Source organism: Nuphar pumila, chromosome 2 (assembly GCF_984573655.1).
Source record: "Nuphar pumila chromosome 2, dmNupPumi1.hap1.1, whole genome shotgun sequence".
Taxonomy (NCBI): Eukaryota; Viridiplantae; Streptophyta; class Magnoliopsida; order Nymphaeales; family Nymphaeaceae; genus Nuphar; species Nuphar pumila.
The window spans coordinates 123354027-123382020 of record NC_143250.1 but is presented as its reverse complement, the minus strand read 5'-3'; the positions used below and the strand labels follow the sequence as shown (position 1 = coordinate 123382020).

The following is a 27994-nucleotide window of genomic DNA, read 5'->3' as shown; positions in this document are numbered from 1 at the left end:
TTGATCTGAGCCTAAATTATAATTTGTCCCAGTTTGAAAATTTGACAGAAACGATATTCTGAAGAAAATATTATTTTTTGGGTTTTGCCCTGCAGGGGTAGAAAACACGGTACTGAACTGGTCTGAACTAATTTGAACTGGACAGAGTTGGAATGAACTAAATTGAAAGTTATTTATACTAAGGTGAACTAAATTCGGAGCTAGAACACTAGCTCAACCGATTGAGGGTAGCTCAGAGGAGCTAAAATGAGCTGAAATGAGCTAAAATAAAGGTTCAAAAGTGCAGAAAGTGACTTAGAACTGGGTTGGACCATTCAAACTCCTGATGAACTCAGATTAGACTCATGGGGATAGGATTTACTGGGTTTGGCTGACTCGGCGAAAGACTGATTAAAATTCAAGCCAAAAATAAGCTTATTTCGCCTGGAATGAACTGAATTTAGCCCGAATGAATTGACACAGCTCATCATGAGCTCAGTGGAGCTAAACATGACTGACAATTCTAACTTCTCTAAACTTGAGATGAGTTTGGTTAAATCTAACTGACTCAGGGGTAAAATGGTAATTTTATTAACTAAATGGGATAGACTAACCTCTAGACTGAGGAAAACCTAGGAGTGAGACTCTACATTGCCCTGCAGGGGGTTGGCATCTGTTAAATGAGGATGTTTGGAAATTTTGGGTGTTTACACATGCCCCTCTTTGCTGCTAAGCTTATTGAAAGCTGAGCTTAGTAGCAAAGAAAAACACACCAAATTTCAAAATAAAATGCTCCAGTTAGCAAAATCTAATTGGGTATGAAGGAATTGATTGTGTAAATGATCCTCATGAAGTGAGGTTGCAAAAAGGTGAGAAAAAATGAGATCTCCAAAGCTTTGTAAAGAGAGATTGATAAATAAGAAGTAAGCTTTTGAAATAATCTTTTTGCAGAAAATTCAAGTTTAGCCCTTAACTTGGATGGGACAAAAAATACATTATCGGAATGAGGCTCAGGTTTAACCCTTACCTGAATGGAGATAAAAAAATACCTCATCGGAATGAGACTCAGGTTTAACCCTTACCTGAACGGGGATGAAAAATACCTCATCGGAACGAGACTCAGGTTTGACTCTTACCTGAACGAAGACAAAAAATACCTTATCGAAATGAGGACGAAGATACCTCATCGGAATGAGGCTCAGGTTTGACCCTTATCTGAACGGGAAAGAAAATACCTCATCGGAATGAGGCTCAGGTTTAACTCTTACCTGAACGGGGATGAAAAATACCTCATCGGAATGAGGCTCAGGTTTAACCTTTACCTGAACGAGAACGAAAAATGCCTCATCGAAATGAGGCTCAGGTTTGACCCTTACTTAAACAGGGAAGAAAATACCTCATCGGAATGAGGCTCAGGTTTAACCCCTACCTAAACGGGGACAAAAATACCTTATCGGAATGAAGCTCAGGTTTAACCCTTACCTGAATGGGGATAAAAATAGAATCCTCGAATGAAGAAACCATGATGGGACTTACGGATTTTGCATAAAGAATCCAAGAGGGATTTGTAGGAGGCAATAAAAATGAGATAGCAGGAGGCAACTTGGAAGATGAATAAGGCAATTCTTTTGAAGAAGCATGAGGCAAATTTTTCGTTCATGCAAAAGATGAATAATGAAACTCTCTCAAAGAGGAGAAAGGGTGATTCTTTCGACAATGCGAAAGATGAATATGGTGACTCTTTTGAAGAGCAGGCGATTCTTTTGACAATGCGAAAGATGAATAAGGTGGTCCTTTCGGAGAAGAGCAGGGCGATTCTTTCAATAATGCGAAGGATTAATAAGATAATCCTTTAGAAGAGGAGAAGGGTGATTTTTTTGATAATGCAAATGACAAATAAGGTGATCCCTTCGAAGAGGAGCAGGGCGATTCTTTCGACAACGCAAAAGACGAATAAGGTGATCCTTTTAAAGAGGAGCAGGGTGATTCTTTCGACAATGCAAAAGATAAATAAGGTGATCCTTTCGAAGAGGAGCAGGGCAATTCTATTGACAATATGAAAGATGAATAAGGCGATTCTTTCAAAGAGGAGAAGGGTGATTCTTTCGACAACGCGAAAGACAGGATAAAGCAATGCCAGAATGTATCAAAAGGAATTCAAGTTCTTATTTCATGTTAGGATAGCCAAAAAATTTTGCCAATAAGATAAAACTGTAGTTGATTCAAATATTGAAAATGTGCACGTATGTGTAAAAGATATTTTCTCTTTTACCTAGAGTATTTCTTTCAACAAGGTTAACTCCATGGAATCAAGAATCAAATTCAAAATTTGTTGTTGTTGAATTTTCTTCAAGGAAGCTATCCATTTCCTTGATATGAAAAGAGAGGAATTCATTCTCAGTTTCATAAAAGTAATTGGCAAAATGATATTGATAAAAGATTTTTACATAGATAAAGATGATTCTTGGTAGTTTTGGCAGCTTGATATCTGGGGTTTACCCATGATAATCCTTTTTTGCACTCTTTGAGACATAGAATTGAGCTCTCTTGGGGTTTGGCGGGAAGTTTGGCTTATCAACCTTCAACTTGGAGATATTTCAAAGCTTCCCTAGAATAGCATGTCACATTCTCCGTCAACTTGGAGATGATCAAAGCCTTCCTTGTCCTTAGAAATTAGATTTGATGATATTGTCTATTTGATTGGAAATCTTTTGATGATAAGATAGATCAAATATCTTTTAGGGTTTGTTGGGAGGTTTATTGCATCAGCTTTCAACTTGGCGATAATCTGAACTTTCCCTGAAAGGACATGTCACATGCTCCTTTAACTTGGAGATGATATGAGTCTTCTTTGTCCCCAGGGGTCTAACTCGCCTATCAACCTTCATCTTGGTGATGATTGAGAGATTCCTTTTGTAAATAATCAATCATGTTTGCAGAATTTGAGAGAATTGAGTGGATTCTTTTATCATGCAGGATATTTTCATTGCCTTATTGCCAGAAGAATTGCCTTTAAACATGTGCCATAAATATAATCAATATCAATTCATTTCTGGCATTTCAATATCATTGAATTTTCCTTCGCTAGTCATATCGAGGATTTTTCTTCATCCTTTTGGTTGACCAACAGCAAAAGCTTTGAATTTTATTCCTTCTTTGCAAAAAGTTTCACCTTTTGAAAGGAATACTAGAGGTAATTTGAGGTGATCCTTTTGTGCAATGAAATTTTGAAATCAATAAATAGCTTTGGTGGCAAATTGGAAAAATGTCCTAGAATCCTTTGTGAGAGAATTACTTGACATTAAATTGATGAAATCTTTTGCAGAAATTTTGAAGAAAGGTTAGACCAACTTGAAAGTCGAATCTTCGAAATAAAGTCTGAGTCGGAACTTGAATCTTCAAAAAAAAATTAAAAAGTTCGATTCTGAGCTTGAATTTTTGGAGGAAAACTAGAAAGTTTAAGTCGGAACTCGAATCTTCAAAAGAAAACTATAAAGTTCGAGTTAGAACTTGAATCTTTGAAGAAAAACTAAAAAGTTCGAATCAGAATTCAAATCTTCGAAGGAAAACTAGAAAGTTCAAGTCGGAACTCGGATCTTTAAAGGAAAATTAGACCAACTCGAAAGTTGGATTTTGAAATAAATTTTGAGTCGGAACTCGAATCTTGAAAGAAAAACTAGACCAACTCGAAAGTTAGATTTGAAGGAAAGTCCATGTCGGAACTCGGATCTTCGAAGAAAAAATAGATTTAAAAGAAAAGTCCAAGTCGGAACTCGGGTTTTCGAAGGAAAGTTTATTCATGCAAGTTTTAGTTAATTTCAATATGGTAAATAGTTTAGAGTAGTTAAAGAATTAGTTGTTGATATCCTATTTTTAGTTTTTATTCATTGTTATTCGGTTAATATAAATTAGTTAAACAGTTCTTGATTGTGTAGATTAGTTTAGTTTTTGTTTTAAAATCCATACAACATGATAGCAAGTAGTTAGATTAAATTAGTTGTTACTTTAGTCACCCTTGTTAGTTAGTAGTTAATTAGTTCAATTCTTGATTTTTGGTTAATTAGTTAGTTTATAAGGCTTAAATGATTTGCACAAATATTCATAAATGGTGATTACGATTTGCAATGAGGTCTGTCTTTAAGACAATGAGCTTTATCTAAGTGAACTATAAGTACCATCGTGACTTACACAATGACGTATGAAGGCTACGTGCTATCGCGATTTGCTTTTACGAGCAGTTTCTATGTCAACGCAATTTTCTAATCGTTTTACAGGCGATTGGAGTTGAGAGTTTAAGGATTTTGGGTTTTACTTCAACAATACAAAACAAGTTAAATTCTTAAATACAAATCGATTTCATTCGCAAATACAAACAAAGACATATCCATATGATTTACATAATTTACAACCACATTCATATAGAAAAAATATTAGTATTTTGTTACAATATCAATGAGAGGACAATTCTGTCAAACACATATCTATCTTTTAGAGACTCAAATTTTTCCAGAAGAGATCACCAAAACATTTTTATCGTTCATCGTTGTGTCCTTCTATGCTGAGGATACATCCTCTGCAAGCAAACGAGCTCGATAAAAATGGCAGCCCACTGCACCAATTTCCTCAGACCGAGGCCAATTCTTAGAGACTCTAGCATTGGTGCACTCTTGACAATAAGCTTCAAGGGTCTGGAACTGTTCCCTTAAAGGAGCCGAAAGGCTACATGATAGATTGCTCGCCCTACGTATTTTTCATGAAGTATATCGAAGATTGGGAGATATTTTTTCAACTGTGAAGTATGGTTTGCGAACAATGTAGGGTCCGGCAGTAGGAATAGATCAAATAGATGAACATTTGCATCACCCCCCTTGTCTATCAAGCACAGGTAGAAGGAACACAGAAGAACAAAGAAGAAAGAAAAATACAAAGAAGAAGAAGAAGAAGGCGGAGGAGAAAAAAGACGAAGAAGAAGAAGTTGCACTGTCGTAGAAAAGAAAGAGGAAGAGAGGTTAAATAGATTAAGGTTTTAGACCTGGACAACGGGTCGGGTTGGGTAGAGTTTTATATATAGATCTATATTAGGGTTTTACATTTTGCAGGGTTTTACGACGTGTACAGGCATCGACACGATGTGTAGTCTTGGTAAAGTACAAATCCAATTAACAGTTGCAAAACGTTATGAGTAAATCGCTATATTACATACCAATATCGTTCACATGGACAAACAAAGACAATATTTATTTTTTTTATACAATTAGATGTCCCATTAATTACCTATTGGTGATGATATATGTTTTATTGATGACGATCGTCATGTGTTTTATCTAAGCCAAACCATTGTGGTCAGGTAAAAAAGACTAGGTTTTTTGGTAAATGATTGTGGTTGTAAATGACATTGATTTATAGTTTTAAAGTTATCGATTGTAAATGACTATGGTTGTAAATCATTCTTGTTACTTACCCAGGGATGGAAAATTGATTTGTATTTATGAAGTTATTGCGACAACGATATGTCTTTGTTAGTCTTTGTGAATGAAATCGATTTGTATTTATAAAGTTACATCAATTTGTATCGTTGAATTATTCATGATTTGTTCTTTACCAAGTCTATATATCGTATGGCTTTGTTTGTGAATGAATTATTCTCGGACAATACCGAATATTGCAGAGGCCCCCCTATACAATATGGATGATACAATTTATATATAACGATTTGCATATGTGAAGGCTAGATGAGAAAATGATTTTCACTAATTGTATAAACACTGAGTTCACATACAATTCTCGATTTTCATACCCGATTTTCACTAACTACGATTTATACATGTGAATGATACATATTACAAGGACTTATACATCTAAAAGATACATTATTAAACAGAGTTCTATTTTTAATACATGTGAACATTACAATTCTATTTTTGTGGCTCACGATTCATGAAAATGGCTTCATCCAAAAACTCTTTCTTAATAAGACCATCAAATGTATAAGCATATTCACCTCCTGTTTTGTTAAACTCTTAACAAATTCGATAATGTGGAAATTGGGTGATACAAAGATGCATGACAACTAACTTTATGGTAAAACTTAAACAGAATTCACACGCGATTTTTGTGTTCCGTAGCTCGCTTTCGAATTGATCTGAGCTTGTCATGAAACAAAATAATATAAGACACTGCATTAAGTTTCACAAGAAATGCAAACATCCTCTCAACATTAATTACATACCAAAAGACTTGTAAAACTGAAGCTATCGTTCCGAAAAAACTGGTCGGGAGGTTTGAAGGTTACAATGTTGGAAATTATGTCTATAGAGTATTGTTGCATGTTGAAAATTACGTTTGTAGGGTATTGTTGCATGTTAGAAATTACACAAGTTAGATATTGTTTCACGTAATGCAATTTACATGGGAAGCAATATAATGTCTTACATACTTGTTTATGCGAAGGGTTTGGTTGTTTTTGCTTAGAGGTTGGTTATTTCTTAGACCTTTTCTTGTGAACCAATTCTAGTCCACCCTTTGTCCTCCGACGATTGCGATCAGAGGCAGGTTTTCTTTTGATACCCTTTTCTAGGTGAATTTTTTCATCGTAATCTACAATGTTCACTCCTGATTTGTTGAAGATGATGTTTACGCTTTAGTGCAACTTCTCAGGAGTGTCAAGGGAAGCATGATTTTCACCTACGTTGCTCACTACTATTTTCTTCAATTGGTCTTCATGAGCTGCAACGAACTGATGGTGAATTAACTGCATGTTTTTAAGTAACTCTCTTGATGTTTTTCTCATGCATACATAGGTTTCTTCACTTTTTGATGTCAAATCTGCAACATGCATAAATGACCTACACAGTTGTTGGTAACAGAAGGATGTATGGCACTTCTCATCAACACCAGATTGGCTAACATTATCTGTATCTAGCAGTTCAATCTTTGCTTGTCTCCTTCATCTTCGCATTAAATATGACTCAGGTATTTCTCGTATCTTCTCTTCATTAAGTGCCTTTAATGCATGACATAAAATACCTTTGAATTCATACTTTTTGCACATACATTCAACTATTTTGTTGTCAACATTGTATGTGACATGTGCTTCTTGCCTTTTCTGATGCTCTTTGCCCTCCCATACAATATGGTATTTGTACATATTCTCAGTTTGCACGTATCTTTCTATGTTGCAATTCATGATCTGTGTAACCTCTTTAATTCATTCAAATATAGTTAGTGTATACAGATCTGCAGGTTGCATTAATATTTTCATGCCCAAAGTTATATGGCGTGTATTGAAGCATTTCACATCTTGTTTAAGCTCATTCTGTCTAAATATGTCTATAAATAATTCATATTATTTCATAAAGCAAAACATTTTTAAACATGAATACATGGTTTTCTTCAGTGTGGCATGCATAGATTCTGATCTTTGTGTGCTTATCATATCTGCACAAAAGTACTGTCTTTCATATGCTAATGCCTACTTCTCTTTTTCTGCATATAAATTTTGTAACCACAGACAGTCTTCAAGGTCGTATATCTGAATCATTTCCTCCCATTCAGACATAAAGGTGACTTCATCTACGCACTCAAGTACACACCTAGTAAACTTTTTGTCAAACCCTGTCTTCTGATTAAATATGTGTCTTATGTTCTTTGTTGCATTTTGAAAGATATGCCACAAACATAGGCGATGATATGCATCTGGCCACACATGAGACACTGCAGCCGCAATTGCGTGATCACCATTTGTAAGTACAACTTTAGGTTGCTTTCTATTCATTGCCTATGTAAATACTCTGAATAACCACTCAAAGCTTTCCTTGGTCTGGTCGTACAAAAAAATGATGCCTAATATACAACTCTGTGAGTGATAGTTCACTCCGACAAACTGTGCAAATGGCCATTGTTCAGTATTAACCTTCACAGTCGTATAAAAAACAAGCACATTATTGAAGCATTCATAATCTACTCTTGATTTTGAATCTGCCCAAAACATATTCACAGCATATCCATCTTCATCCAGTTGCATTGCACTAAAGAAACTAGGGTCAATATTTGATTTCTTCTGTAAGTAATCAACCAAAGAACATATTTCTCTATTCTTCGTGTTATTTGCCATCTTCCTTCTTAAGTAGTTTCTTAGATTCATAGGTGTGAATGGCACATTCTCGCGACCATCTATGTGCGCACACAAATTGTATGTCTTCCTTGGTGCAATGCCGACACTATCAGCTATTTCAGCAATTGCAGCATGCGCTTCAGTTACTTTACGATGTGGCTTTAACATAAGAGTCATAAATGAAGCTGCTAAATCATGGTTATGATCACTGATTAAAGTACGAATTATATATTTTCCATTCGGAAGTCTTCTTAACACCATTCGCGTTGGACATCCACATCTTGAATCTAGCTTGCTCCTTGTTGAATTTTCACTTGACTTCTTCCAACCTTCCTTAGAACAAACATTTGTCTTTCTCACCACGACATCCTGTGCATTTTTTGACCAAGAATACCTTCTAACACTGAAGTCAAATTTTAAGGCATAATCATTGTAAAATTTATATACAGCATCCTTATTATTAAACTGCATTCCTTCTACGGGAACAGAGTCAGGTGTACTATCATGTACATTCTCAATGTTTGCACCTTTATCAAGTGTACTGTCATGATCGTCTAACTCATTATCGAATTGCATTTCTTCTGCTGAAACATTCACGTTAAGAGTGAATCCAATGCCTGCACCCTTGTTATCATGTGCATCATTAGTGCACACATTCACTTCTTCAGGTGTGTCATTAGTACAGATGTTCACTTCTCCATATCTTTCAAATGATTGAGATAGATCATCTTCATTACAACCAGATGATAAGCTCACCACTGTTATAAGAAAGATATTAATTTGCATTAGCAAGCGCATATGTTTACTACGATTTATTCAAGATGCATATAACAACGGATACTGATAAGGTTAAGCAAGTCAAAAAAATGATTGAATGAATCACAGTATAAAAGCAAAGGTGATTTGTTATTTGCTTATACTATGCATCGAGTTGTTACTTACCATGCCAATAAAAGAAACGATTTGTCATATATGTGTGTTGACGATAGCGATATAATTATACCTACGATGTTGTGAAGCGATTTCAATATAAATCGCTAAATGAGCAATGATTTGAATACAAAATCACCACCGCAAGCACGTAATAATGTATTTCTGCATGCACACGTTTTAAAAGCCTTTCTACAAATATCTTACAAATCGATACTAGAAAATACATAATATCTTACAAATCAATATACATATCACATAATATATTACAAATCGATACAACAATTCAGCATAATAGCTTACAAATTGACACTACAAAACACATAATATCTTACAAATCGATATACATATCATAAAATATATTACAAATCGATACAAAAAATCAGCATAATAGCTTACAAATCGTTATTAACAAACAAAATAATATCTTATAAAACAGTAGTATGTTACTACAACCGCGATTTGTGATACATTGCATATACTAAGTGAATGGACGATATCGGATGGGGTAGAGGCCCTTCATCGCATCTATAAACAAGCATTCTTGTCAACAGGTCCCAGCGTCTTATAAATATTGTTAAGTTTCCAACCATCGAAAGGACAAGATCCACCTGCAATAACAAAACAATGCTTTAATGCCACTCACGATGACATACGTTCTTCAACGATAGCATGATGACATGGAAAGGTACTCACGACGCCTTAATGGTATTTGTTAAAATGTTTGTGTGTCATTGCTTTCTTTCATAATGCCTAACGACAACGAAAAAGAAGAGAAGACTGTAAAGAAAGATGGCCGACAAATGCCCTATGACGCCCACCAATGATCGAATCAGTCGATTGTGAACCTGGAAATGTTTTATAACACAAGGCAGGAACGAGAAGGCGGCAATGTGTTGTAACACAAGCTAAAAACCAAAGTGAGAACCTCGACTCGAGACGACGGCAAAGGTTGCTACTCCAGTGGCACAGTTTGCGTCGTCAAAGGGAGCTTCTGTTACAGCAAATGGTGTAAAAGTTTACTGCTTAGGGCGAAAATGGAACGTTTGGACTTTGAAGAGTTAACATCATCCTCGACTTTCTGGATGGAGGACATTTTTGTCCTTTTCTCGAACCATCGTTTTCTTTTTTTTGAATGGAGGACATTTTTGTCATTTTCTTGAACCATCATTTCATGGCGAGAATAGCAAGAAAGGGTACTTAAGTCTTTGCAATTGCACCAGACTTCGATGCTAAGTGATGCCGACACACACGGGGATACGAACCCCACGTGCTTATATATGTGGCACTCATTTGGACCCCGAACACGCACTGTAGCAAAACAGTGCGTCTTCGGGGGAGAACACGCAACACCCTCTCTTGGTTTTATATAGTTTCACATTTGTATTTACATTATTTTTATATGCTTCATAAACGTATCCCCTTTTTAGCTTCATACTACTTTTTAACATACCGCTTCACATATCGCTTCTGGTATCCGTTTCATTTCCTAGTAACTATAGCTTGCACACATAGCAGTAACACCTCAAGAAAATACGGGTAGGTTGATGAACATATATTGCACAAGTAGCCTTGATAGTAAAAAGAACATAATATATTTAGTGTATAATTTTGATCCCCTGTCTGGGCGGGTTGGCTGAAATCATGGCAGGTCTATAGTGAATAGGTGGCGCCGGACACCCCGCACACCGGATCATCTTTGTTTGGGCTGTTGTTAAGGATGGTGTATTTTCTGTCTCTCGCTCCTACTGCATGACCGACCTGGTGTATCATCTTTGCCTGCCAATTTGTTGTGGGGTCCTGGTCCCTCCCCTCGTGCAAGAACTTTCTCATGGCCACTACTCGTGGATCGGGTGCTAATTAACTCACTCCAACTTGAAAAAACAGGGCTTTTATTTGCCTGCCTGTTGTATTCTCTGTTTAGGCGCTGAAGAGACTAGGTTCCGCCTGTACCATGCAGCCTGGTCTACCCCGCCACCACATGTACGGGAGGAATCATGGGCAAGGGATCTCCTCTTTGGTCTCCCCCAAACTCATGCAAGGTAAGCACTGGAGATTTGTTTGGCGATGTTGGTTGCTTACAATCTGGTGATCCGTTGGGAAGGAACGGAATGAGCGTACTTTCCAGGACAACTGATCTGAAGCTCATGCATAGGCATATTTTTCAAGAGGTGCTTTTCATGGTGGGCCGACGGTGGAGTTTTCAGTCGGTTTCTTGGTTGTCACTTTTATTCAAATGTAATCCCAACCTGTTCAATTATCTACTGGTTAATATCCCATCGATCACTACCGTTGTGACTGAATAATGAAGTTTAATGGAATATATATATATATATATATATATATATATATATATATATATATATATATATATATATATATATATATATATATATATGTGTGTGTGAAAAAAGGTAGGTGCCTGACCACTTTTGAGCCTTAAAGATATTTAGTGACGCTTTTGAAGCCTAAAGGTCATTTTTTGCCTGGACCTTTAGAGGTGCTTTAAAAGCGCCTCTAAATGTCATTTTCTCTATCCAGACCTTTAGCGATGCTTCAGCTATGGGGTTAAGACTTGCTAGTCATTTGTAAATGCAAACAACCTAGCAAATGGGGTGGTTGTTTGGGTTTTTTCTCCCATCGAACAATATAGAGGTGATCTACAGGTAGGTTTTGTTTGGTGGGAAACGGCTTTTGGATGGCTAGAATTTGACCTGTATATAGGTTTTCTTAGAGATCCAAAAATCAATGGCTATGAAGGCATCGGTTTTTGTCAACTCATAAAAACATGTTTTTTCATTGAAAAAACATCATGCAAGAGTCAGATTCCTACTAAATCCAGTATGTTGAACACATCTATGAGGTTAGATTGTGTCAAAACAACTCACATCATGAGATTCAAACTAAATTGTAAGTATAATCTTTTGCTATTGAGTAAAAAACTCTCTTTTCTAATTTTTTAGATTTTTTCTTTTTTTCTTGTATATTGGACCATATAGATGTGATCTGCAATGTTTATTTAGCACAAAATGGTTATTAAATCATGTAAAGAAGGTTTTCCAGGGCTTTAAAAATCAACAGCCATAAGGTACCAAAATTTTGCAACTCAAAAAATCATATTTTTTTACATCAAAAAATGTGACTAGTTCAATGTTTAGCATACAAACTACGTTGAGCCCATCTATGTGGTTAGATTGAGACTATACAACTTGCACCTCTGATTTCCAGTTCAATAGTTTTATATATATATATATATATATATATATATATATATATATATATATATATATATATATATATATATATATATATATATATATATATATATATATATATATATAGCAAACGTCTCTCCAAAGGGATTTTGCCAATCCACTTTACTGGGACTTGGAACTCCACTTTTCTTTTTAGATTTTAGTCAAACCCTTCCTTGCGACTAGGGGTGGCAATCGGGTCGGGTTGGCGGGTTAGCAGGTCAGAATACCTCAACATGAACCCGACCCGTTTATTAAATGGGTCGGATGTGGCAAACACGAACACGACTCATTTATTAAACGGGTAACCCGACACGACACGGTTAACCCGTTTAATAAACGGGTCGGGTCGATACGACACGATTACACAACACGGTGACCCGTTTATTAAATGGGTTGACCTGATAACAGGATCTCGGCCAGCACCTGAACGTTTCCCCTGCACTTATGGATAGCCTCGCGTCCCTCGGCGCACCTCGAGAGCAGGCTGAGCACCTTGACGGAGCGCTCCATCAACTCCTCAGCAGCAGCCAGCGCTAGCAAAATGGGTACGGCGCCGGCATCGACCGCCTGCCGCTTGTTGTCCGGGAATGAACAGAGCGACGTGGTCGCTTCCCTCTTCTCCTTCAAATTCCCATCCCTGAGGAGCTCTAACAGCGCCTCGATAGTGCCTGGGTACCCGCCGATTGTCCCCTTGTTCACATCCACGATGGTGAGGCTCGTGATAATGGTGGCAGAGAGCGCGCAAGCGGCTTGCGAGCCTGAGCGGAGGGTGGACATGACAGGGCCGACAGCGCCCTCGGCCATGAGCCCCACCTTGTTGTCGTCGTCGAGGGAGAGGTTGAAGAGGAGCACGGCGGAGGTCCCGCCGAACTTCGTGAGGAGCTGCCGAAAGTTGCGGTCGTATTTGGAGGGGCGGAGGAGGAGGGAGAGGGCATCGAGCTTGGAAGAGTGAGGGGAGTCGGGCGAGGCGAGCGTGGAGACCAACTGTTTGACCTTTTGCCTCTAAGATGCCACCGTGGATGATTGGTGGGCGGCGGCGACGACCGTTGTTGGGGTTGTGGGGAGGGTTCGGGAGAAGGGAATGTGGTGGGTTGGGGCGAAGTGGGAGATGAGGGAGCGGAGGGCGTAGTTGGAGATGAGGAACGGACGGGCAGGGAGAGGGGTCTGGGTGATAGGGCACGTCTGGTGGCCGGTGTCGAGCCACCGCTGGATGGAGGAGTGGTCGAATGTGTAGCCGGAGGAGAGGATGACGGGTTCGTGTAAACGGGTTGACTCGTCCGCCTAACCCGTTTATTAAACGGGTCAAACGGGTTGATGGGTTGGCATAACCCTAACACGAACCTGACCCGTTTAATAAACGGGTTAGGTGGGTCGACCCGTTTATGACACGAACCCGTTTAAGCCAAACCCTAACCCGGCTAAGAAGCGGGTTGGTGGGTAAGGTCAGATTTTGCGACCCCTACTTGCGACAAGTCATCGACTTTGTAAATTCGTTATTGGAGCAAGATTGCTTACAAGTCAATCTTTAACATTGAGATTGATACCAGCTTAGTTTTGCCTTGCCTCCAATAATGGCAAATGCCTTTTGGATGGTCCATTTGGGCGTCTCTGAAAGTGGCTGCAAGATGGCCCTAGAGAGCTTTTGGAAAAACAAATAGATCAAGATGTTTTTTTTTGTTGGATGTAGTGTTCCAGCGCCTGCTTCGTTTGGTTCTAATGGGGATGTGTTTGAAACGGAGGATTTGGCCTGTGGCTCGGTAGAAAGAACCAGATTCTCTGTTTTGATGGGTGATTCCATGATGAACTCCTATTCTCTTTCTTCGGTAAATGAATCACAAGACACTGTTAGTCGATTATTTAGATTCTCCCTTTTTTTGTTAAATTGGTCTCGGAAAGCCCTCCTCACTGTAGAGGAGAAATAGATACAAAACTTTTTCTTATTATGATATATTTTTTTACTTAGTTTCGTCTTTGCTTGGAAAAGCCAAAGACTTCCATAGGTTATTCACTCTTCAAGACAACGCAATTGAATGTGTCTAATCTGATCTGCGATAATTTCTGAAGAAATTACCTTTCAGACCATTTGTCTTCCAGGTTATCCCTGGCCCTTTTAAAAAACTTACTTTGATGTGTTTTTTGTTTAATTTAAACCAATAGATGAGATCTTTATGCTTTACTAAGTAGAAAACATGTATCACTTTGCACATTTTGCAAGTTTAGGTGTGTTTCTAGCTCAACAAAAAAAAATCAATGGTTCATATTAACCAAAAACATGATTAACTAAAAGTCAAGAATTCTTGTTAAATTGATTGGATCCAAAGCATGGTTTTTGTTAAATAAGTAATGATAAACACATCCATAGGTTTGGATTAAACAAAAAAATATGCAAATATGCCTTTTAAAGGGTATGAGTAGGACACAGATGGTATGGAAGCTACGCATCTCTCTCTCCATATCTATATGAGTAATGCTAAGGTGCTCCGGGAGTACCTACTCCCACATACTGAAAATCATGGTTGTAGGTTGTATATTCTCAATTAAACCTTATGGATGTACTCAACATAGTTTATTTCATAGGAATCATGTTTTCGATCATATTTTTTGGACATAAAAATAAGATTATTTAAGTCATGATTTTTAAAGGTCTTAAAAAACTTATATATATATATATATATATATATATATATATATATATGTGCTATAATCACATGATCCAAAAATTGTTTTCTACTAAATAATTCTTATAGACCCTATCTATAGGGTCTGATCAATAAAAAGAAGTTCAAAAAATTTGAAAATCTAAAGCTTCTATTAGGTGGGAGTAAGCACCCTATATGTATCTATATATATATATATATATATATATATATATATATATATATATATATATATAATGGTCAATGACATATAATAAACAGCATTTAAACGTGATTGCCTTATACACTATTCGCCAAAAGCCTGTAATGCCTTTAGCAGCCGTCGTCATTGCTAAAGGCCCCTTTTTTGCATATGTCATGGATCACGCAAGTGATCAACAGTCTACGCTCATCCGATGCAGCCATCCACTGTTTGAACATCCAGGATTACACTTCTCTCTCTCTCTCTCTCTCTCTCTCTATATATATATATATATATATATATATATATATATATAAACCAATCAAATATGTAAATTGCTATGCACCAAGATTTTCATAGGCTTTTTTTACTTTTTCTAAAATTTAACCATAAGAATGCAATCTAGATGCATGGTTTTATAAAAACATATTGTTGGATCATCCGATTATGATGTATAAGAAGGATCTTTTAAGGCTTGAAAATCATTGGCTCAATATTTTTATAAATATGCAAGCATAAAAATTCATTTTTTTTATCTGATTACAATGATCCAATAGCCGATTCCAAGCAAATGGATCACATCGAATGCATCTGCAGAGTTAGATTTGCAAAAAAAACTATGAAACTTTTTGTTCATACCAGTTTACATATTCCAGTTTTCTTTTATATATATATATATATATATATATATATATATATATATATATATATATATATATATATATATATATATATATATATATATATATATATCGTAGAGCCTTATAAGAATTTACTGCATCATGAAACAACATATTTTCTTGATTTTTACGATGAAACCATTATTGTCTTTTTTTTATACTTTCACATAGTAATTTCATAACTGCATGTATTTTTCTCGACGCACAGCTCTGAAGCCATTTAGAAGTTTTGTTCAAAGATTATTACTTCAAATCTGTTCCTCCAACAAATTTTGACTTACATAGCCAGGAATTATGTTGTGACCGTTACTGCTTGTATAAATGATGCAAACGCGAACAAGCCAATGCATCTTGATATATTCACATTTAGGAAGTTTAACTTCATCACAGATAAAGTCCCTCTTGTATAAATAGATGAAAGGTGAAAGAAACTAGATAGTTGTTTATGAGTCGGTGTTATGGAATAATAGAATTTTCAGTTATTTACCGTTATCTTATATCTCCCGGCTTGCTTATGCGATGCGGTCTGCAGATGGAGGCTTTCCTATATCTGGTACTATGCAGCAGACTTCTGAAATTTTACCCTGAATCCAAGATGCTTGAGAACCCGCTTGCAGAAATTATAGACATGCCATTCAATAATTAAGGTGGAAAAACGGTCCCCTTAAACATTGCAAAATGCAAAATTAGAGCCGAAATCCATGAAAACGTAGAATATTTAAAAAAACAAAGAGAAATAGGGGTTTAAATAACTGAAAACACAGATACACACACACAACATTATATATATATATATAGAGAGAGAGAGAGAAGCCCGTAACAGTAGAAGGCTTCTTGTCGAACACGCTTGTTCATAGATTTTGATTGATTTAGGGTCATTAGTGGCAGTCACAGCCGGCGCTAATGACCTAGGAAGAAAACAGGAATTGGCGGTCATGATCATAGCTCCTGTTATACGTTAAAAAAAAAAGTGTAGCTGCTGATCCGTGCAGGATCAGCAGCGGAGCATATCAGTGGACACTTTGTGTGTCCACTGTTACTGGCTTCTTATATATATAGAAAAACCCATAAGAGTGAATGCCTTAAAACGCTGGACATGCGTCCAGCATCCAGAGTTAATCTCAGACAATTATCATGTCCGCTAATTGTCTGGGCGGAAAAATCACTATTAGCAGAAGTCACGACTGCCGCTAAGTGTTGTTTCAGTTAAAAACTTATTTGCTGCTGATCTGCGCACGCTAGTAGCAGTGGATATTGGTCTGATAACAATGGACGATCTGCTAGTCCACCATTAAGGGTTTATATATATATATATATATATATATATATATATAGAGAGAGAGAGAGATGCCTACATCAATCCATGCTTACGGCAGCCTATGGGGCTTTTGAAGAGTTTTTTCCATGTTTTTACTCAAATCGGATCATGCAGATATGTTTCACGTACTTGATTTTATAGGAATCAACTCTTGGATCGTCCAACAGCATGTAGATAAGTTTTTATATGGTTTGAAATGATATTATAAAAAAATTATAAATATCATAAATATTCATAGCTTAAAAAAATACATTAAAACATTATCTAAGTATCATTTCTTAGCAAATCGACCATGTTGAACGCATCCGAGGGATCACATTTGCTAAAAACAAACTGAAAAGCCTTCTGTATGCACAAAAGAGAGTAGGCAGCAATTCTCTCTCTCAATATATATATTGATGAAAAAATTGCTAAATGGGGTATTTGGTCTTTTCAGTGATTTTTTCACAATTTTGACCCCATAGATGTGCTTGGCATGGTCGGTTTACAAAGAATTGATGCCTAATTCATGTGTTTTCGATGAAAAAAAAAAGATATTTAGAGCTTCAAAATTTTATGAAGATTTTAGACTGTTGAGTTTTCAAACCTTATAAAAACCCACCCACCTGTCAAAATTGAACGCTCCAAGAGCTGATGCCTATAAAATCAAGGACATAGATCACATTTATATGATTAAAATTTAAAAAGAAAAAGAAAAAACCAAAAAACCTCATTTAGTATGTTTGCATCATATATATATATATATATATAGAGAGAGAGAGAGAGAGAAATAAATAGCTCATAAATACCCTGATCTCCTAAACCATCCTAAACTGTTTCTGGTGTTTGCTTAAACTGAATTTGTAAATGTGTTCTCTATAGCTTACTTAGTAAAAACATGTATTAGATTAAGCACTTTTTGTATTCAGATGCAGATTTAGGGTGATTAAAAAACCATGACTCACAGTGCACCAAAACTTGGCGAAATAGAAATCGAGGTTTCATATCAAATCTATGCAATCCAAAGTATGGTTTTTAGTGAATAAGCAATTATGAATCTACAAGTTAAGATTATGCAAAAAAAAACACCTGCAAGTACGGCTGTAAAAAGAGCTTAAAATGGTTTAGAATATAGGCTCTCTCTCTCTCTCTCTCTCTCTCTCTCTCTCTCTCTCTCTCTCTCTCTCTCTCTCTCTCTCTCTATATATATATATATATATATATATATATATATAAGTAATGATGGGGTGCTCCTGGAGCACCTACTTCCACCTAATAATGCTTCAAATTTTGAGTGTCTTTCCTTGATAGGACCTATAGATATGATCTACAATCATTATTTAGTGAAAAACAAGTTTTGGATCATGTGATTATAATATACACGTAGGTGTTTTAAGGTCTTCAAAAATCAATGGCTCCCAATGTACCAATATTTCATGTCTTAAAAAAAACCTATTTTGATGTCCAAAAAATATGAACCAAACATGATTTCCATCAAATAAATTGTGCTAAGTACATCTATAAGGTTTGATTGTGAAGTTTCATTGCAACCTACAAGTATGATTTCTAGTGGGTGAGAGTAGGAACACCGTAGCATTACTATATATATATATATATATAAGGAAAAATATGGTGGTTTTGTACCATGATACAATACAGTTGCACAAATCTAACCACCAAATGGTAAACCTTATGGTACAGATGTGTTTAATATGATTTATCTAATATAAAAGAATGGTTTATCATGTTTAATAAACCATAAGATTCCATTTTTTAGACCGTGAAAATCAACAGCTTATAAATCATGAAAATAAAAGTGGTTTAAAAATGGCATAAAGCATCATATTTGAGTCGACTTTAATACATGAAAACAATAAACATGATTCATTGGTTAGATTTTGTGTTTGAAGATTTGTAAAACAAGTGTGTACCACCAAGTATATATATATAGGAAAAGTGGTAACTGCCTAGCACTTTTTGAGCCTACAGTGAGCCTACCACCAGTGATTACGGATTTTTGGTTTGTTTTCACCAGATGTGTTCCGCATGATCAATTTGCAAGAAAATGGCACTTGGATCACGTTTTTTCAATAAAAAAATGAATTTTTAAGCATTGAATATTTTCAAAAAAATTAGACAGTTGATTTTTAAATCTTATAAAAACCTAACTGTGTGTCAGAATTGGACTATCCAAGAGTTGATTCCTATAAAATCAAGCATGTAGATCACATCATTATAGTCAGATTTTAGAAAAAATAAAAAAATCCTTGGAAAGCCTGGTAGGCTGATGGCAAAAAGTGTAGGGCAGCTACCACCTACTATATATATATATATATATATATATATAATCCAAACATTTTCTGACTTATTCATAGCATCATTAATAATTGCTGAAAATGACTATTTTAAGATTCCAATATTAGCCGGCATTTCTACTGGAGAGAAATAAGAACCTTAGAAACACCTTAACCATGAGGATCTCTACGACTTGGTTTTCATTGGATTGAATCAAACATAAATCCTCTGTAATTACTCTTATCTGACATGTAACTTCTTCTGCTTACTGCTGACTCTTGATGGACAGTGATTGCTTATCGCTGCAACCATCCTATGCAACATTTCAACGTTTTAATGTTTAATGCTTTACTCTTCCAAAAAAACAAAAAGGAAAGAAAGAAACACCCCAACCTTGTTGCCAAAAGCTAGAAATATAAGCACCTCGACCAAATAAGGATGCTCAATAAGCAAGAATATATATTTCTCGAAAAGAAGCATACAACTTTAGGAAAAAAATTACAGATATATGTGAGAATTGAGGAAGGACATCTTTCACAGTATTTGCTAAAGTGCACCTCTTGGATATGGCCATGCAATGCAACAGTTTTTTTGGCCAATCAGCGAAAAAGAATAAAAAGCTGCTGTCAAATTTAAAATCTTATAAAATGTCTGAAATGACATTTGCTTTTTAAAAATTTATAAAAACAATATTTATTTTGTCATAACCCCCCACTTCAGCTTTTGTATATTGTATGAAAAAGATGTTGATTTATATTTCTGCTTTTTCACTAGAAAACCCAGGGAAACTTTACCCTTTAGCTTCAACATTATTTACTGAAAACAGGGCGGTTAATTACTCTTCCCACACAAAACATTAAATGCACTTAATGTTTTAATTGTTTTATTTTTATGCTTCCAAACGAAGGGATTGAAATTACTAAGCCCAATGTTTTCTGTTATTTTCATATTATTAGGTACACTACTGTGCAGCAACCATGACTACCACTCAAACATATCCCAGAAAGAAGCTGAATCTTCTGTAACAGAGATAGTTGGACTTAGTCTTTCAGATAATGATGATTGGTCTGATCTTCCGACTTTCAGAACTCAAGGGCCCAAACAAGCAATCAACCAATGGATGGTACCTCTTAATAACATTGTGAATACTATTCAAAAATCTGGAGAGCCAGCCTGCAACTAAAAATCTCATTTTAAAACAAAACAAACAACAATTTGAATCATGAGCTTCAAAAGGAGTTCAAATTGAGAACTACTCTATTTTCACACTTTTGTACATGCTAGTATTTCTCTGGACATAGAATTGAATAAATCGTCCCCAGAAAGAGCATATAGACATCATTCAATCTGCAGCTGCTTAGAGAACTGGATGACTGATGCTTCTGTTATCGATTTAGGAGCAAAAGGTTTCCAATTATGTATTCTATGGCAAAGGTTCCTTATCATTGACAAACCAACGTATGTTACAATCAGAATCATGAAAACAAGGTTAGATGGGGACATGATGACAGGATGATTCGTGGGAATCGCTGATACAACTACACAGAATGATGCAAACTTCGTCCGATTCTGTTTCTTCCTGTGGAAAAACCACTAAATCAGAAAAAAAAATCTTGCAAAAAGTCAAGAAAAATATATCCTAATCAATGTTATGTTAGCCCAAAGGTATTTATTTCAATGATTTTTTGAAGTATCTATTACTACAAATATTAAAGCTCAAAAAACTTTCTAACAGTCGTGTGTATACCCTGTATATTTCAAAGTTTCAAACTCAATTAAAAGCAAAACCTCTTGGGGCAGGCCTTTCAAAAAAAATCTCTTGGGGCACAGGCTAAAGAGTTCCAATGAGTTATTTTCTTGACAGTGCTTCTTAGCGGTAATGAGGCTTTTGGTTTTTGGTTAAACATAGTGAGTTAGGTCACTAGGATCATACAAGAAACTTGAAAAGATCGTTTGCATGTTGCACCATTGGACCCACAACCATGCAAAAGCAGGCTAAATTTTGTCTCTACAGTGCCTCTAGGTGTTTTTTCAGCAATCATGTTTCTCATCAAAGATCCATTCAGATTTGGCTGCTTGTAAAAGGTTGTTACCTCACACACAACCTAAATGAAGTGTACCCATCAATGGATTCTGGTACATTAGCATATCAACAAGGTTTTATCAAATCTAAATTGCAAAAATTGGCACCATTCAGGTTTTTCTTGCATCATGGGGATTTCTTTCTCTACTTTTCTGAAAGAGCTTTTGGCATTCCTTTTTCACTATTATTCTCCAGTCTACCTTCTAGAAATAATCAAAACTTATCTTCAAGTACCAAAAATTATCAGCGAAAAGTTACTCTGAAGCATATATCTTCAGGGTTATGAATGAATTCTCTTAATAACACATCTTTATGTTGTCCCTCACCATATGCTAAGAGAACTTTTTGCTACAGTGTTTTAAACAACTACCGGAATAATCAAAGAACGAAACCAAAAGTAAAGATGTTTTACATAAAACAAGAGATTCAAGAGGAAGTTCTCAGCATCTGTTGCAGAGTTGTGACATACCTGAGAAATGTCATGACAGAGTCCCACAAAGAATTTATTGGTCCAATATGTTCCTTATGCAAAGGCCTCTGTGCAGTCTTCTTCTTATGTACATATTTACCTAGTATACATGAATAAGCATAAACAAAGAATAAGTGAAACAGCACAAGAAAAGAAAATACTCTAGAAAAATAAATTTCCCTACCTTTTTTGGAAGAGGATGTTATTGAAGCCAATTGTTGCACAAGGTCATGTTCTATAGCACTGCAGAAATAATGATGTAAGCTACCACTAAGTAGACAAATTCCAGATTAAGGGTAAGTAAAATATGAAGTAAAATCTCACTTCATCTCAAAAACTAATTGAAATCGCCTAGATCTTACTGGAAAACAGCACCAGTGCTGCCAATCAATAAAATAAGCCACAGGAAATAAATAAATTTGAGGAACTGCAAATATAATCCCCGCATAGTGTGACATGAAGTATTTAGTCACATCTTACGACCACATAATAGTAGTACTACTTAATCGCACTGTATTTTTTTTAAGATGAATTTATTAAAGTTGATGAGGTGTTACAAAAGGAGTAAAAGAGTGCAGCAAAAAGGAATCAATAAGAGAAAATTTCAAGTAGAATAAGTGTCAACCAAACCCTTCTAATCCAAGACAAAGTCTTGCAACGCCACTTATACATGCATAAAGAAAAATGTGAGAATATTCTATCAGCGACAAGTGATTCCTTCATCTCTCCCTTGAAAATCCTACTATTCCTCTCTTTCCATATGAACCATCACGAAAGCTGAATCCACCACTCCATATCAGTTTCCACTTCTTACCACTTCTCCTTGCCTAAGGTGAAAGGAGTAAGTCCAAAGAATGAGTCGGCCCCAAAGTCAATGTGCCAGCCATCCCAAGATAGTTTGTGGAGATCAGAGAAATTGTCACATGCACGGAAGAGATACCAAGTGTCCTACTTTTTGCCACACATATACAAATATTATCCAATTGGAGACCCCCCGATTTGAGGTTATTTTTTCAGAGTCATGTTTGTTGACACAACCCAGGCAAAGGTTTTTGCTCTTGGGTGCGGACACGGTCCCCAAGTAGTTGCTTTGGGGAAAATTGCATTCACCGACCCCAATGGAGACACAACATGACTTTGTTGAAAAGAGGCTGTCCCTGAAGCACGTTCAAATAATGGTACCTTCCCTATTTTGTGGGCTGATATGTGCTAAAACTTGGTTCAGTTGTAACCATTCTCCAAACTCATCTAAGGAAAGGCTTCTATGAAAAAGTTAAATCCCAAACACCATGGGGCCTCCAACATTCAGCCACAGAACAGCCTTTATTAATGGTTAGGGTGGATGAACGGCATCAGAGCTCGCTCGGACCTGACATGCACTCTAATTTTATTATCTGCATACATTGTCACATTCACCTGTGGGAAGCCAAAACCAAGAATATTGACAATAGCACAAGAAACACCGTCATCCTTGGTAATGTCACATAGAGTACCACTCAAGGCATTGTGTCCGACTGTTTTAGGGGGGCTTTATAAGTCTTTATGATTCTCTCCTTTTGATTTAGCACTGTATTTGTTTCTTTTATATGCTAAGGGTCCTTTTGATGGCAAGGGTAACTTGTCCAAGACAATATATATATATATATATATGTGTGTGTGTGTGTGTGTGTGTGTGTGTGTGTGTGTGGAGAGAGAGAGAGAGAGCCATTAGAATATGAGAACCAATGTGTGAACCGCAATTTTCATGGATTTTTTTTTCTTTTCTCTTGAATCTAACCGTACATATGTGATCTACATGCTTGGTTTGATAAGAACCCACTCTTGAATCATCCAATTTTGATACATAAATGAGATTTTTTAAAGCTTTAAAATCAATGGCTATAATCTTCATAAATATTCAAGCATTCAAAAATAGCATTTTTTTCATCCAAGATACATGATCCAATGGTTGATTCCTAGCAAATTAACCATGCCAAGCACATCCATGTGGTTGGATTTGCAAAAAAGTGTTACATAAAGTCATCGAGTGCAGATCCAGACCCATAAACAAACAACGTACAATCTCAATACCCTCCCTTAAGTTGTGCATGGTCTTGCACCATAGACAACTTGTTTTTCAAGAACCAAAATTGTATGCTCGTAAGACCCTTAGTGAACAAATCAACCACCTGATCAGTCGTCGAAATGTAAGTTGGTTTCACTTCTCTATCTTCTACCTTTTGTCGGATGAAGTGTTGATCAATTTCTATATGCTTTGTGTGATTGTGGTGAATAGGATTGAAGGCAATCTGTATGGCACTCTGATTATCGCATAAAAGGGTAGTGGGCAGAATATTTTCTCCTATTTAAGTCAAGAGATGCCTCAACCATGTAACCTCTGCTATAGCTGCTACCATGGATCGGTACTCAACCTCAGTGCTGGATCGTGCAACTGCACGTTGTTTCTCGCTACTCCATGCTATCAAGTTTCCATCAATGAAAACACAGTACCCAGAAACCGACCGTCTATCATCTGGATCTCCAGCCCAATCGGCGTTTGTATATACAACAAGTCGATGTCTCTCACCCTTAGATTTAGACTGATGATAGACTAGGCCATCTCCAAGAGTTCCTTTTAAATATCGAAGAATTCTCTTAACTGCATTCATATATCTTGTGCATGAGTCATGCATGAATTGCGAGACTTGATTCACTGCATACACAATGTCTGATCTAGTGAAGGTGAGATATTGGAGCATACCCACAAGATTTCGATATTGCCTAGGATCTCCATATGTCTCCTCATCCTGTGAGATGAGCTTGTGATTAAGTACACTAGGAGTGGACAATGGTTTGCAATCCTTCATACATGCCTTATCCAATAGGTCTAATGTATATTTGTGTTGAGTTATCAAAAGATAAATGTCATGTTGATCGACCTCAACACCCAAGAAATAACGCAAAACACCCAAATCTTTTATCTTAAACTGCTGACTCAACAAGTCTTTTATAGCTTTTATATGTTCAGTAGAGTTTTCAGTAATAATGATATCATCCACATATATGAGAAGTAAAGTGTTCACCTAATGATTTTGGAAAATGAACAATGAATGATCGAGATCAGACCTAAGGAACCTCTGTCGTTGAATTTCGAGTGAAAAGCTATCAAACCACGAACGAGAAACCTGCTTTAACCCATAGATGGCTCTTCGTAGTTTACAAACATGTGTATTGGGACTGTGTTCTACATAACCAGGAGGTTGCTCCATATACACTTCTTCTTTCAGGGTACCATGCAAAAAGGCATTTTTTAGATCATGCTGACTAAGAGTCCATCCATACTAAACCGATAAAGACAAGATTAATCGAATGGTTCTCATCTTGACCATAGGCCTAAAGGTCTCTTCATAGTTTTGCCCATACTCTTTAGTAAACCCCTTTGCTACTAGTCTCGCCTTGTAGCGCTTAATAGATCCATTAGGTTTATATTTTATCTTATAAACCTATTTGGACCCTATAATATTTTTGTCTGAGGGCCTAGGGGCTATCTCCCAAGTCCCACACTCATGTAAAGCCTCTATCTCCTCATTCATAGCCTCAACCCACTTGATTGACATAAAAGCTTGTGCAAAACTAATGGGTTCATCCTGTTTTTAAATCTGGGAAATGAACAATTGTAATTTTGTGGAAAAGATGTCATAACTTACCCATCTCTTAATGGGATGACGAATCCTATCAGACTTCCTGGGTTGCACATCAAGACGCTGAGCATTATTCTTATTTCGTCGCACGTAGACAGCCCCTTGATACTTTGTGATATCTAGGACAGGTATTGCAATGTTTTGTGCATCTGGTGACTCTTCCCTTTGCAACTGTGCATTTGGCCCATTTTGTTCAACAGGTAATGAATGATGTAGTGAAGAGCCTTGTCTCTCCATCTGATCAAATAGCTCAGCTGCAAGCCATGGTTGATAGCTTTCAACATCTTTGTTGTGCCCATTTACCCTCACTAAATCCTCGGTATTGGTCTCATCAAATACAATGTTTTGTGATACTCTGATGCGATTAGTGGTAGGATCATAGCAACGATACCCTCTGTACTGATCAGCATATCCAATGAACTTGCACATGCACGCTTTGTCCTGAAACTTGTTACATTGAGAACTATCAATGTAAACATAACATACACAGCCAAACACTCGCAATTCATTATAGTTAGGGTGAACACCAAAGAGTGTAAAATAAGAAGATTGACTATCTAGCAACTTCATTGGCAGGCGATTTATAATGTGCACAGCGGAATGAACTTATTATGTTATCTTGAAAAATTCAATAAATTCCTTTGATAAATACTTTCCCCCACCATCACATTGAAAATGTTGAATTTTAGACGAGAACTGATTACAGACTAGAGCATAAAATGAACAAAAGAGCTTAAACACCTCGGATTTTGTGAAAGTATCTTCAACAAGATACTATGATCAAGACCTTAATATTCTTGATAACAAATACGTGCACACATGCACAATAAGAACACTTGTGCACAAAAGCACAATACAAATCTCACAAATACACAAAAACGAAAAAGTGAAATGCAACACTTTATAAAAATACTTGGGCTTTGACCCAAAGCCTTATTAAATACAATGGAGGAGAGCCCTTTTTATAGGGCATTGAGAGACCCTTGGAGAGGCTCCCACATAGTCGTTGGAGCACCTCCAACGGTCACAAATATGATCGTTGGAGGGGCCCAATGACTAGTGGAGGGCCCCCCAATTATACAAAAGTACATTGAATAAAAGAAAAATAAAAAATAAAGAAAATAAAAAATATAAATTACAAAACATATTCAAGAAATGAATATGCGTAAAATGGTGAAAAAGACTAAACTACCCCTACGGCCTATAATAATTAAATATATATTTTAGATATATAATAAGTAGATACATATACATATATATAATATATGTATATATATTACCTTATTTATATATATATAATATATATCGGATTACATGATTTGATTACATAATTTAACACCCCCCCCCCTCAAATTTAGGGCAAAATGACTGAGAGTTTGCCAAGGAGGAAGTTGAATCGCAAAGTGCACAAAGCTTTAGTGAAGAAGTCCGTCAACTAATATTCTGACGTTACATATGGAAGATCTATGACTCCTTTCAGATACGCTTCCCGAACAAAGTGACAGTCCATCTCTGTGTTAAGTCCGCTCATGAAAAGTGTGGTTTTTAGCAATATAAATTGCACTTTTGTTGTCACAGCATAGCTTGGTGGGCCCTTCTATTGTGATCTCCATGTCTTCTAACAGCTGATGAATCCATACAATTTACATGGTAGTAGTTGTCATGGCACGATATTCAGCTTCAGTTGAGGATAAAGACACTTTTTGCTGCTTCTTACATCTCCACGAGATCAACGAGTCTCCTCAAAACACACAAAAAACAGAGGTAGAGTGACGGTTAATTGGGTCACCTCCCCAGTCAGAGTCAGTATAAGCAATTAATTTTAATTCTGAAGAAGAGGATAAGAATAATCTCTTATTTAGTGTACCCTTTATGTATCTTACGACTTGCAAGATGGCATTCATGTGAATCGATGATGGTGCATGTTGAAACTGACTTGAGTATGGACTGCATAAGAAATATCTAGTCTAGTAATACTCAGATACATCAATGATCCCACAAGTTGTCTGTAAGGGGTGGGATCGGAGAGAGGAATATCATCATCAATCTTTATCTTGGCTCCCACTATAGCAGGAGTTTCACAAACCTTATCATCTGTAATACCTGACCTCTCAATAATCTCAGTGGCAAGTTTAGTTTGAGATAAAAAATACCCTTCATGAGAGTATGTTACTTCAATACCCAAAAAATAAGTTAGAAAACCCAAATCGAACATTTCAAATTTATCTTTCAAAATTGATTTTATGCTTTTAACCCCTTTAGAATCACTATCGGTTTATAAGCATATCATCCACATGCAAAAGCAAGATCACAATCCTTGCATTGGTTTTTCTAACAAACAAGGTAGTGTCGGTGAAACAGGATGAAAATCCA

At 36.3% G+C, this 27994-nt stretch overlaps 1 protein-coding gene across 1 annotated transcript in view; it reads right to left on the bottom strand.

Moving 5' to 3' along the window:
* Positions 1 to 20566: 20566 nt before the first annotated feature.
* The window catches only part of LOC149846987 (uncharacterized), an 81895-nt gene continuing 74467 nt past the window's right edge, over positions 20567 to 27994 (bottom strand). Inside the window, exons 9-11 of the mRNA XM_089996727.1 lie at positions 22126 to 22184; positions 21942 to 22041; positions 20567 to 20968 (exon numbers count right to left, since the gene is read on the bottom strand). Of these exons, the coding sequence (XP_089852853.1) occupies positions 20728 to 20968; positions 21942 to 22041; positions 22126 to 22184 (400 nt within the window). The 3' untranslated portion in view covers positions 20567 to 20727. The remainder of the gene's footprint in view (positions 20969 to 21941; positions 22042 to 22125; positions 22185 to 27994) is intronic.